Source organism: Neodiprion pinetum, chromosome 2, assembly GCF_021155775.2.
Source record: "Neodiprion pinetum isolate iyNeoPine1 chromosome 2, iyNeoPine1.2, whole genome shotgun sequence".
NCBI lineage: Eukaryota > Metazoa > Arthropoda > Insecta > Hymenoptera > Diprionidae > Neodiprion > Neodiprion pinetum.
The window spans coordinates 23971389-23984896 of NC_060233.1; the positions used below are offsets into that span (position 1 = coordinate 23971389).

At 37.7% G+C, this 13508-nt stretch overlaps 1 protein-coding gene across 3 annotated transcripts in view; it reads left to right on the forward strand.

The window, feature by feature from the left end:
• The window catches only part of mAChR-B (muscarinic acetylcholine receptor), a 184431-nt gene extending 172971 nt beyond the window's left edge, over positions 1–11460 (forward strand). For all 3 annotated transcript variants that reach the window (XM_069133600.1, XM_046614052.2, XM_069133601.1), the window contains one exon: positions 5355–11460. In XM_069133600.1, coding sequence (XP_068989701.1) covers positions 5355–7732 — 2378 coding nt within the window. In that variant the 3' untranslated portion in view covers positions 7733–11460. The remainder of the gene's footprint in view (positions 1–5354) is intronic.
• The last annotated feature ends 2048 nt before the right edge of the window (positions 11461–13508 follow it).

A 13508-nucleotide genomic window follows, 5' to 3' on the forward strand; every position in this document is an offset into this window, starting at 1 on the left:
AAAATGGGCACGGCGGACATCTAGGACAATAACAATTCCATAAACGGCATACTCGTAAAATTACAGATAAAATAGTACAGGTCAGAATATAAAACTTATCATAAGCGTGTCTTTGGGGATATTCTTCAAACCCCAGTTTCCATTTCTTCAGTTGCGCTCGCTAATTCCGTGCCCGGCCAATTTGAATCCCCTCGTCCGTCATATCTCGGTGGTTTTTCCTTGATCGGGAATCCGTAAAAGATGGGTCGCTGCTACGAGTCCTTCGTTCTCGCAATAGAATCCGTATGCGTTTTACTTCATTTTTCGTCGGTTGTATTTATTCGTTAGTTATGATTTCTTTATTTTAGAGCGCACTCTGATGACGATCGACCGCTCATCCGTCGTCTCCCGCTTACACTTTTCGATCGATTACTAACCCGTCGTCTTTCGCTTACACTTCTCGATCGATTGCTAACCCGTCGTCTCTCGCTTACACTTCTCGATCGATTCCGATACATCTGTCATATAACCGCTTAGGTGAAAACCCCCCCTCCCTACGGACCTACCTATTACTGAGTCCCGTAGTCACTGCTTTGGCGGTTAAATTCAACTGTTACACTCTTTAGATTAAATGTCACTTATATTAAAAATACGATCTCACGATATGGATCAGTTGATCTGTAGGATTATATGTACTGGCTAGATTTTAGTTTATGAATAACTATACATCGCTGGGCCAGGAGGGTTATCCCCCTGAATGCGCAAAACGTTGGGCCTCAGGTTTATGAACAAATATCCTATGCATGTGGTCAAAAGACCAACGTCACCATTATTGACATTATGAATCTATGATTCATTGAAAATTTGCAAAATTATGCTTCGGGGCCGCGCTGAAGGTAAGAGAGAGTCTCTCTGCATACCCAAGGTTATTATCTGTAGCTATGCACCAATTCTATTTCACTCGACCTTACTATGCAATTCTATTATTAAATGTGATAGTATCATTCTTAGCAAACAATATTTTTTAGTTGGACGGTGGCTAGAGAAGCTTGCCACCTATCCTTGTCACATAGTCAGCTATGCAAAAATTATTAAAATTGTGAGAATAAGGTTCGGAATAATGTTGAAGAAGAGTACTCAAATCAACTTATCTTTAGATATGAAGATTGTCGAGATTGAGCGCCGTCGAGTCGTGTAGGTCAGTGTTGGTGGTGTTTCTGGACCATACCCTCACCTCTGTTCTTGTTCATCCACTTGGTCTTGGTGAATTTTGAATTTGAATAGTGATACTGATTGCCAAAAGGTATTGTTCGAAAATATTCAAATGGTTCACTCACGATTAATTATAATACGATATGACTGGATTACTATGAGTTTGAAACGATTAGTAATGAAAAATAGTAACGTACATAGTAGGGTGCTTCGTTTGAGACGACTATTTTTTTTTTTTCACTCCATAGACGAAATATCACTCTAAACATAGAAAAAAAAATTCCTACGAAAGCCTAGCTCTTAATTTTAATTTTAAGTACTCGCTCAAGTACTAAATAATTTTTTTTTGTCAATTATCTATAGCATCGCGAGTTTTCATACTATTTAATTGACCATGGCCGGAAGTTTTAGAGGGATCCTTCCTCTTTAAAAGTTCCTACAGCTAATTTAGAATGTATGAAGTATCTCGCCAGTAAAAAATTGTAAAGTTGATTTTTGCTAAAAAATTATGGTTTTTTCCATTTTTCTCCTAAACTACTAACTTTACAGCAAAATTGTTAAGGACTTTTTTTGTAGAGAATTTAATTTCCCATAAAAAAGTTTTATCAGCTGAAACTGTAGAACTGATATTTTCCAATATAAAATTAAATAATCATAAGAAAACTATAAATATCACTATTTTATCCGCATATTTGACAATTTTTACACCCAAATTGTTACAAATGTAATAAAATAGACGTGATTGTAATGTATCTTAACCTTCCAATGTCTTCGCCCGACCATTCTGAAGTCTTCGCCAATTACTGCTACTCTCAACCAGAGAACATAGGTTTGTCCTCCGACTGTTTTATTTACCACTTTTTTATATTACTTACATTAACATTTAATGATTTTAATATTCTCGATAAGATTTTTCCAATCTAGCTATTTATTGTGATTAATCAATTAAAAAAAAAAAGTGAGGCATCGGGGAATCGAACTCAAAACTTTCAATTCTTCCATGTACATTGTATAAAACTCTAAAACTTCCGGCCATGGTCAATTAAATAGTATGAAAACTCGCGATGCTATAGATAAATTGACAAAAAAAAATTATTTTTACGTGTTAATTAAATGGGAAAATTTCAAATTCATTTAGCGAGTACTTAAAATTAAAATTAACAGCTAGGCTTTGGTGGGAATTTTTTTTTAATATGTTCAGAGTGATATTTCGTCTATGGAGTTAAAAAAAATAATAGTCGTCTCAAACGAAGCACCCTAGTACATAGTTGATTATTATTTGAAACGACACTTAATATTACCTTAATTCTTTTGAATCAGGGCAGAACTTGATTTGATTGCGGAAAATGAAATAATCATAAAAATGTCTATTCGCGAAATAATGAGATTTAGTAAAGAACAGTAAATATTGGAATTTAGAAGATAGTGAGTCCTTCGAATTCACAGAATAAACCAAATTCCTCAAATTTACCGAGATAGCTTGAGACGTTAGACCGCTCACAACTAACAATCAGATTTTCCAGAACTACTTTTGATCCGACGGGCTAAGTCTAAGGTTTACGTCTACGCACTTCGCGAATTAACAGGCGAAAAACATGACATCTTGGGCCTAAGGCTCCAAAAGCCTGCAGCTATAACTAAGTTGTACAATAATTAGCCAATGAGGTTTAAGGGCGACCCCCTGGTGCCGCTCCACATGGTCAGCGTTACTTTGGAATGCGACTCGAGTGCTCCGAAGGTAGTCAATCTCGTCAATCATACAATTAAAATACTAACTAAATATATTTTTATTTAGTTGTCACACATTTATACATACTGCTTTCTAAATAACCTATTTTATTTTGATGTAAATTGTATAAGTGGTTTGTCCAAATCATTGATGATAATTTTAACTTGAAAAGAGAGATATTTCCAGACTGGGCATCATTGGTACTTGCTCAGCAATCTCTTACCTCAGTTCTTGGTACTAACTAATCTGATACAATGATAAACCTAATACTGTGGACCACACGTTACTTTTTCTAGGAAGTGTGGAAATGATTGTTATGTGAATGAAATAATATATGGTGTGATATCCTTGTTCGATTTTTTGCTAAAACTGTTGATGACATACATGCAGCAACGTTGTTGAGTCGAGCATTAGGGTTATTGACAGTTTGAAAAATTTCTGAAATCTAAAGTAAATTTGATATTATTCTGCGCATGCCAAATTACTAAAATTCCAGTGATTTTCTATCCTCCTGGGAGACAAACAACTTACAAGAAACGCATCAATATATTGTGCTACAAGTGCGAAAAATAGGTGATGTCCGATAAATGTGAGTACTAGTGTGAAAGCAGCATAAGTCAGGGCGAGCACTGTAATCACTCGAGTCAGATATCGCCAATTTTCACGTGTGACAGACGCTACTTTCTCTAATACCTGTGAAAGAAAGTTTGATTTGACAAGCACCGAAGGTGCCACTAACAGCGCGTAAAATATGGGTTAGGTAACTTAGGCCCAATGACACTATGCGTGAAAATAAGTTATTCGAGAGTGTGCATGCACCAATTAAAGTCCTAGTACATAAATTACAGCATTTCAATTTTGCGCATGTGCCACAGTCGCTTTACCGCATTGTTCGGAAATGTGGTATCGTACGCACGCTTCACAGGCTTCAGAAATATACCTTTCTAAGGAGCTGTAAGGAAAAAAAATATCTTGGGCTCAAGAAACCCCTATAAGATTCAGCAGAACTTATGATTCGAAGGTCTGATACTTTCGATGTGTAGTTCAAGCAATTGGGCTTTCATTCTCTCAATTCACGATGTATCAGGTTGACGGCAATTTACAGTTTATATGTCACTATAACTCCAAAATGATAATATTTCCTTTTATACTTGAACCCATGCGAGTCCGTCATCGAAACTTCAACAGAGGTCGATGAAAATTAATATTCGATGCAAAAATACAAAACAGGTTTCTTTTATTTAATATTATCAATTTCAACCGAAGTCAAAGAAAGGTTTAATTATTGGAACTCCGCATCAGAAGCACTACATTTTAGGTGAAAAAAATCGTAAAAGTTTCAGCACCCTCGATTCGAAGTAGCTATGCCGCTCTAGACTGATTATTCAATTCTACATTGATGAAATTTCCAATGACCTGTAAAAATATCTTTCTAAATCATCTTGGGTTATGATCAATGATAATTCACTTACTTGTGCCGAAGTTTCAATCAGGCCCAGGCCGTCGTCGTCGGACTATGCAACGTAATAGTGAACATAAATGCTTCTTCACTAGACCAACACTACAAATTGTACAAGTGCAAGATTAAATCTTCACCCTTGAATTTCCGGTCATGTTACCAAATATTAAGGAACTTTATCATCACAATATTACATGTTAAAAGTTACATAAGTTATAACGGTTACAGGTATGAGTTGCGTTTCATAGGTAGGAATAGACTCATTGGATTATTATTCCTTTAGTATCAATTTATGATTAAAGGTTGCATGTTGCGCATTAGATGTTAAAGGTTATATGCTTGTTGATGAAGTGATCAAATGAATTACGGAGAAAATAATGCCAGAGCATAGATAACTTACCGTTAGATGTTGAGTGTCGTTTCGTTTGTTTACTGTGTTTTTCTTATTGATGTGAAACACCTCCTCAGTCAGCCTATTATATAAATCGTTTTCAATATCTAGAATTTTTGGATTCGAGCGTCTGACAATGAGTGAGGGTGCAACCAAGGCAGGTCTAATTTACCTATGTCCAAACTTTTGAGATCGTATCATCATCCTTTTACCATATTTTTGAAATGTTAAGAAGACGTTCCTACATAACTTTTGTAACAGTTTTTACAATTTTCCAAATCTATTGTTTGAGTTGACGCGTTCAACGTCTGAGAAGTTAATGCTTTTAATAACTTGTACTTCATGCGTAAATTGTACTCTCTTCAAAAAGTATAGTTGAATCTAAGCTACCCAACTTTAAATACGAGGTACTCTGAGCTTTTTTCCAAATCTCTCTCGGCAACGATAGAGAGCTGAGTCGTCATATTTGGTGCGAGCTTGCTGAGTAAATGTTACAAAATGTGATGAATATTTCAAAATAAATGGGAGTTTGGGATTCACTGGCACAACTTAATGAATAACCAAACACTGTCGTTATGTTACAGGAACCGTTTCCATGCCATTCTACACCGTCTATGTGCTGATGGGATACTGGGATTTGGGGCCATTACTTTGCGATCTTTGGCTCTCAGTGGACTATACGGTGTGTCTGGTCTCCCAGTACACTGTTCTGTTGATCACTATTGATCGGTTTTGTTCAGTTAAAATCGCTGCCAAATATCGAGGCTGGCGCACAAAGAACCGGGTCATATGGATGGTCACGATCACCTGGATTATACCCGCACTTCTCTTCTTCATCAGTATTTTCGGATGGGAGCATTTTGTAGGATATAGGGACCTTCTTCCGGGCCAATGCGCGGTTCAGTTCCTAAAAGACCCAGTCTTCAACACCGCCCTAATTATCGGGTACTATTGGACGACTTTGATAGTCCTTTTCATCCTCTACGGAGGGATATACAAGACGGCCTATGACATGCAGAAAAAGAGCGAAGCGAAGCAAAGAAAGATGCAGTCAATGGTTGCTCTGAGTGCCGGTGCAATGTCTGGAATGGCTGGACGAGCAGCTGGGATTGGAATATCCAAAACGCAAAGCACACTTCTGAGCCAAGACAAGCCAAAAGGAACAGGTTCACCCACTGGAGCTCAAGTTGGATTGCAAATACCTTCCAACGTCGGTGCCAGCGGGGGTAATAGCAGAGTGGGTGGTGAAACTACAGAAAGTCAAAGAGCGTTGACCAAATCCACTCACGGTATTTCTGTCCCAGAGGCTAGTACAAAGCAACAGAATGCCGCGAATGGGCCGGCGGATTTCGAAAAATCTGAGAGATCAAGTAGTCCAGCCTTTGACTCAGACGAAGATAGCACCGTAGGTCTGACCCATCAGCCCATTTATACAAGAAAACCGAGATCGTCGTTGGCAGGGCTTGTTGCCAAGTCAGGTGCTCTTCAGGTAGTTGGTGGAAACAACGAGAAGGTCAACGGTGCTGTACACATCGCATCGGACATGGGTACCCCCAGTAAAGATATTTCGCTAACGATGCCAATCCGTGTTATCGAGAGCAGCGTCAATATCCAAAAGTCTCCGACGCTGCCCAAGATTCAAGAGCAGCTTCCCATCGACGCTGAAAAGTCAAGCAGCACAATAACACCAGAGCAATCATCATACAAAGAAACACGACCCCGACAAATGGCTAGCTCTGAAAGTCGAGTTTGCAGTGAAGACTCATCCGAAGTGACACCATCGGCACAGAGGATGCATCGGACACACGGAGATCAATTGACATCTCCCACTGAGCCTGGAAACATCGTTCCACCACCTTCACAGTTTCAGAGCAGTCCACTACCCTCTGAAGGTTCTCCAATCTCGTCATCATCGGACAAGCCAAGAAACTTCCAAACGCCTGCCCCTGCTAATGCATTCTACGATGTCCTGACAGGACTGGATGGTGCAGATCTAAGGTACATGGATGAAAGTTCAGTGATAGTTCCAAGTCCTTCATACGAAAGTCCACCGTCGTCGTTCTCATGTAGTCTGGCCAACCCTCTTTCGACGGCTCCACCTTCTCCGCTCTTAGGAAATTCTGGAACATCTGCGGCAAACACTAGTCTCCTGCAAGCTGCCCTGATAAGAGCGACGGCTCAACAAGCCGAAGTGAACCAGTTTCCGACCTACCATCAGCAAAATCATCCTCCCCAGCAACGCCAATCTTCGCAGCCACTTGTCACACATGCTTCGAGTCAGACTCATCCACCGCGAGTGTTCATAACTCATCAAAGCAACGCTGCCTCGCAGACTTCGCCAACTATTAGCAAAGTTAATACAGAGGTAACAGTAAAGGCAGAGGATACTCGGAAGCAGCCAGTAACGACGGTAATAACCGAAATTTCTCAACGAGAGTCCTCAAACAGTGAGACTGAGAGGTACTTGGATCACCCTACAAGACTTATACCACTAGCTCAGAATTCATCGCCCAGCAGCGTGGTACCAACAATTTCCGGTACGACAAGTGCAGAGGCTAAAAGGCAATCGAAGAAACGAGAATTTCAAACTGATGGTAAGGAGTCGGGCTCAAAGAGAGACTTTGTCCAGACTATTGGAAAACGTCTCAAAGTTAAGACGCAGAAGAAAGATCCGACCATTGGCCGACAGAAATCGAGGACCGAAAACAGAGCTCGGAAAGCTTTTCGGACAATCTCCTTCATCCTCGGGGCCTTCGTCGCTTGTTGGACTCCCTACCACATCCTAGCGCTGGTGGAAGGGTTTTGCGCCAGCCCGCCGTGTACCAACGAACACCTTTACATGTTTTCCTACTTTCTCTGCTACGCTAACAGCCCCATGAACCCATTCTGCTACGCACTGGCGAACCAACAGTTCAAAAAGACTTTTACCAGAATACTCAAAGGTGATCTTCACATGACTTGAAACGTAAATAGCGTAGCTTGTAACTGCAATTTTAACCAACCTTCAGTGTGCGTACCCAAGATACGTTTAGACTTTCAATTATAAGCAATTCCACGTGACGTATCAGGTTAACTTCAGGATCGCGTTCAATGAGATCTTAAGGTAAGATGATTCGGTAATTAGAAAACAATGCAATTTCACGAGTGCCCTTCAACTTCACATGTCTGTAAAAGAAAGGCTGGATAGTGGTCCGATAAGGACTGACGAGGTCTCGGTTTATCTTTACCAATAAACTCGAGTTCAGTGTATCTATAGTATCAAAACTACAAGTGATTCGACTGCACCTCAACCTCTGTGGTTATTTCGTGGCTTTTGCAGTTTCATTCACCGCTTAATTTCGGAGATAAAGAATCAAATCACCGTTTTCTCGATAGTTTATCAAAACCTTATGACATTTATAGGCTGAATCTATTTAAAATTATGCAAGCCAGCGGAGGTCATATTTCAGAATTGCTCGTAACTGAAGAATGTTCTTCCTCGCACAAATTAAGTGGACATGTATATTTTATTATTACCCAAATATATTTTTCACGCCCGATAGTAATTTTTTAAGACTATAAGGTAAATATGGGATTTCCTTATATTTAACGTTTAATTTCCATAAAATGAAAGCCAATTCCACAATTTTCATTTTCTCAAAACTCTTGTTTTGGAATACATAGAATTTCACACTTCGTCCAAACAAATAGCAAAATCAAAAAATTTGGCCAAAAAAATATCAGAAACAACTTATATTCACCGTCAAGGTCGGATTATCCATAAAATAGTTTAGGCAACTGCCTAGGAGCCCCGCACACCGAGAAAAAAAAATTTGAAAATGTTTCATCGAGTGAAAATTTAATTTAAAGATTTGTATCCTCAATAACAATGTTATTGCTTTTATTTTATATTACGTCGTCATATTTCAAATTATTATGGAATGATATTCGATTTTTTCGCGGCGCTTTTAACGCCGACTAATCAGAGAAAAAATGTATTCCAGGAAGTTAGAAAAGGTTAAAGGGGCCCCGAAAATTGCAATGTCTAGTGGCACCGACATGTGACATGGTTAATCCAGCCCTGTTCACCGTATAATCTTAAAAAATCGGTATTGGGCGTGAAGAATTTATTTAGGTAACAATAATGCATAGGTGTCCGCTTATTTTGACCAAGGAAGAACATACTGCAGTTACGAGCAATTCTGGAACATGACCTGAGCTGGCCTGCATCATTTGAGATGGATTCAGCCTGTAATAACTTTACTTACTTCGACTGCCCCTGGTAGGGGCACTTAGGTAAAAAAAAAAAAAATTAATCACAGTGCTAAACTCTGTCGGACATCTTGTGTTTCTGTTGCCACATTTTAGTCCGAATTATATCTATGTATGTATGGGTATTTGCATTCATATTTATATACATATTGTAGGTATATTACGTAGTATGTATAGGCCTGGACAATAATTTACGTTTATAAGGAAATTAGAAATTGGTACGAAATATAAATTACTTAACAGTGTCCGACACACATAGTACCAGTACAAAATCTGCCGTTCTGTACATATATTATTGCGAATTAGTGCTAATTTTGCCTATCAGACTGTGTAAATAATGTATATGTGTGAATATCCACTCGTTCATAGTTGAAAATCGATAAATATCCACGTATGAACATGCGCAAGAAATCCCGAGCACGCATTATTGGCACTTGTTTGTACGCAAATAATTTAGAGTACCTGTGACCTATTGTTATAATATGATACTTAAGATCAATCAATAGGAGTACAGCTTTAAGTGGAAAATGGAAATTTAAAAATTATTACTAGCTTGTATTAGACGTTAGGGCAATACTTACCACAATGGGCTGTAATTACGTTATAATCTGCAGATCTACGACTTACGTGGAATGCACAGCGAAAGACACAAAGTGATTAATTGAGTGTTGCGTACTAATTCTATTCATGTACACACGCACGATACGTACATATGTATAACTACAAGCGTACATGAAGTACTATAAAGAATAAGGTACCGAGTTCTAGTTCTGGTACTTTGCAATGTATGTTTAAAACCCGCAATATGCGTCAGTTCACGAAACTTTTACTATCACTGTGATAGAATTCAACGATCACTTTTCTTCAATCATTTTTTACAGAGTCGGTACTCTGGTGTCAGTTTTTCATGGAGTACACGATTAAAGACCGATGCAATTTATTCCCTAGCCAATCCTTAACAGCGAAAAGTACTGATAAAAACTAATCACAGCAGCCACCATTTCATTTAAACAAACATACGTACGTGTAATACTTTAATGATTCACTTTTGAGTACTTTATTGAAATTACCTCGAATGGAAGAAATCACAATCCGTTCTTCGTCGCACGAAACTTTATCGCCCCGATTATTTCTGTGCGTATCAGATACCTATCTTACAAAATCTGCTTTGGGCTACAGCTATCTGTAACAAGCAAGTGTGCGTTGATTGTAGCCGTGTTGTGTATTAAGGTGGTTCTTAGAAAGGTCATTTTTTAATTTTTATCGTTTCACCCTCCGAATCGGCTTGTAACAATTCAAAAATAAATTCGTAATTTTTTCAGATTTTCATCTCAACTCTAACCCGTGCATGCAAGAGGGTGGATTTCCCCATTTAACGCTTTCGGGGCACATTGATCTACCGCACAGATTTCCATTAAATTTTGTGTAGGAGGTTTCTGGGGTCACTGATTACGAATCTGAACTTGAACTTACAAAATTCAAAATGGTGGAGCCAATATGGCTACACCAAGTGACTTTGGGATTCTGGTCTGACTTTTGAGGATTGGATCCGTTATTTTGAATTTTGAAATTTCGAGTTCAGATTCGTAATCAACGACCCCAGAAACCCCCCACACCAAATTTGATCGAAATCTGTTCAGTAGATTCAATGTGTACCTGAAAGGGGAAATCTACCCTCTTGCATGCACGGGCTAGAATTAAGATAAAAAACTCAAAAAATGAGGGGATTATTTTGGAATTAATTGGAACCGATTTGGAGCATGAGCCGGTCAAAATTCAAAAATATCCTTTTTAAGGATCACTCTAATGTGTACACTTATATGTATATGTATATACGTATATACCGGAAGATTCTTATGAATCTCGTCGATCAATATCAGCAGATAGGCAATGGAAACTACATTTTGTATTCCGACATGTTTGAAATGTAGCTTTGATCGCCCACCTGCTGTGGTTGAGCGAGGAGTTTCACAGAAAACTGCCGGTGTAGACAATTATCCTGCGGTGTGCATGAGCCTAGAACAAAGTACCACAAGGAAAGTGACCACTGAACAAGCAATATCCTGCACGTTTAGCTACCCACAAGCTATGTATCTGTACATAAACACACACACACACACACACACACACACACACACCCACATGGGGCATTCCATGACATCTCGATCAAGATTCTACATCGACGTCTCAGATTGGCTGTATAATTTTTTGTATGAAAATATATGACAAAAAATACAATTGCACTTTTTTTTTAAATTTTCCGACCCAGCATATCTAAAGTATGATTTAGAGACTGAAAAAAAACCCACTATCTAAAATCTGAAAAAATTCAGAAAAATTTTATAAATACACCTATTAGAAGATGGAGATTTCATAACTTCAAAAGATAAATAAGAAATTTTTTTTTTTCCAATCATTATCATTGGATTGCATTTTTGACATGGGATGAACATAAAAGCTCATTTTATAATTTTATTTCTTTTTATTTTATAATAAGCTTTTATGTTCATTCTTATGTCAAAAAAGCAATTTAATAATGATATTTTTTTTTCTCATTTTTATTATTTATATTTTGAAGTTATGAAGTTTTTTCTATTTTCTGAATTTTTTCAGATTTTAGATAGTGGGTTTTTTTTCAATCTTTAAATCATACTTTAGATATGCTGGGTCGGAAAATTTAAAAAAAAAGTGCAATTGTATTTTTTGTCATATATTTTCATACAAAAAATTATACAGCCAATCTGAGACACTGACGTAGAATCTTGATCGAAATGTTATGGAATGCCCCAGATACATGTACACGTTACGTAGAGATATAGGTAGTATGTACATAAATACGTTCCAGCAAGGACGCTCTCGGGTAGGGGTGGACTAGGTAGGCACCTCACCGTACTGACAACGAGCCCCTGTCGGTGCGGCCTCTTCCTCCCTTACGTGCCCAACCCTGCCCGACGCGTACCTGCGTCAGTTTTATGCTTAACTTAACTCTACTCGAAAAAATCGATGCTAGAGCCGTTATTGTAAAAGCAGCTGCAGCCGTGCTGACAAATTTTTTCTATGCGGTTACCAGTTTATGAAGTGTGAAAGCCGGAATCCGACGATTATCTGGTTGTTCTTTATTCCACGTTTTTTCCTCAAGTTTCGACACGTTTTTCATTCAATATTACACACAGCGAAAGGATTTGTTAAATTTATCAACCATATTTAGTTTTAAAAAAAGCATTACCTACATTAGGTGTTTTGTAGTTTAATAAAATGAATCGTGTTTTTTTCTGTCAGAATGAAGTAGAATATTTTGAACGTGAAAAAAAAATTCGATTTGTCATATTTTGCTGCAAGTCAAACAAATTTCAGTTTCACCGACAAATCTCTGCTCTCTACGTAGCTATTTGCATTAATAAGGAATTTCTATTAAAAAAATTCGACAAAAATAATGATTATCAATCCAGTCGTTAATAATACCTACTCGTAAAATAAGACACGATTGTTGCCGCCACAGCCACTGCTATACTACCATATTGTTAGCTACCATACCATCATATTATATCGTACTATTATATAGCACATACGCAACTATGCATCATTATGGTCATCAACTTCATTATATAATCATATACGTCATTATCCTGGGTCTCATTATTTCTATCATTATTATTATCATTATAGAAATAATGAGACCTAGGTTACTCATGATAGAGTTAGTTATAGTCGTACTCTTGATGTTTGAAATGCATTGGCACTTTCGTACCCAGAATGAAACAACTAATTGCACAATGTACATAATTCTTATACATGGATATAGATGCATAGAAAAACTGTATACCTTGTAGATTATAAACAATTGATAGAGAAACATTCAATCGTAATAAATATATTACAACATCGCAGTCTTTTTATTATAACCGTTAAAACAACCAACCGTAATTATTTCGTTAGCACGGCATAAATGGCGAATACTCAAGGTGCCCCTACAGTAAAAGGTTTGTAGTTTTATCATAATTCAAAATTTTCAGGCTGTATCGGACTCCTGTTCGTTTGTTTTTGAACTTGGATCACTAAATGTCTGCCGAAATCTACTCGTCAATTGAAGTACCCGAGTACAGCGATTCAAGGAAAATCCAATGCAGAACTGAATTGGAATACTCAAATATCGCATCCACTTCAACGCAAAATTCTAAAACAAAATTTAACTATAAATCAGAAAATATCAGAGAACTATTTCTGAAACATACAATCTGAAACAGCTTTGCTGGGAATAAATTTTCAGTCGAAATGCCTAGTTCAAGAATGGATGAATCAAAAATTTAGGCGAATCAACCCACAGCACTAAAATCCCATTTGAAGTTTAACCCAAAGATTATCGATGAAAAATTTCTAACTTCACTTGAGCCGTAATTGCTAACAAAATTTCGTTACTATTGATCGTAGAACCAATATTATCACATAAGTAGCAAAGCAACGCATTTCAATATCGACTAATGATTGCT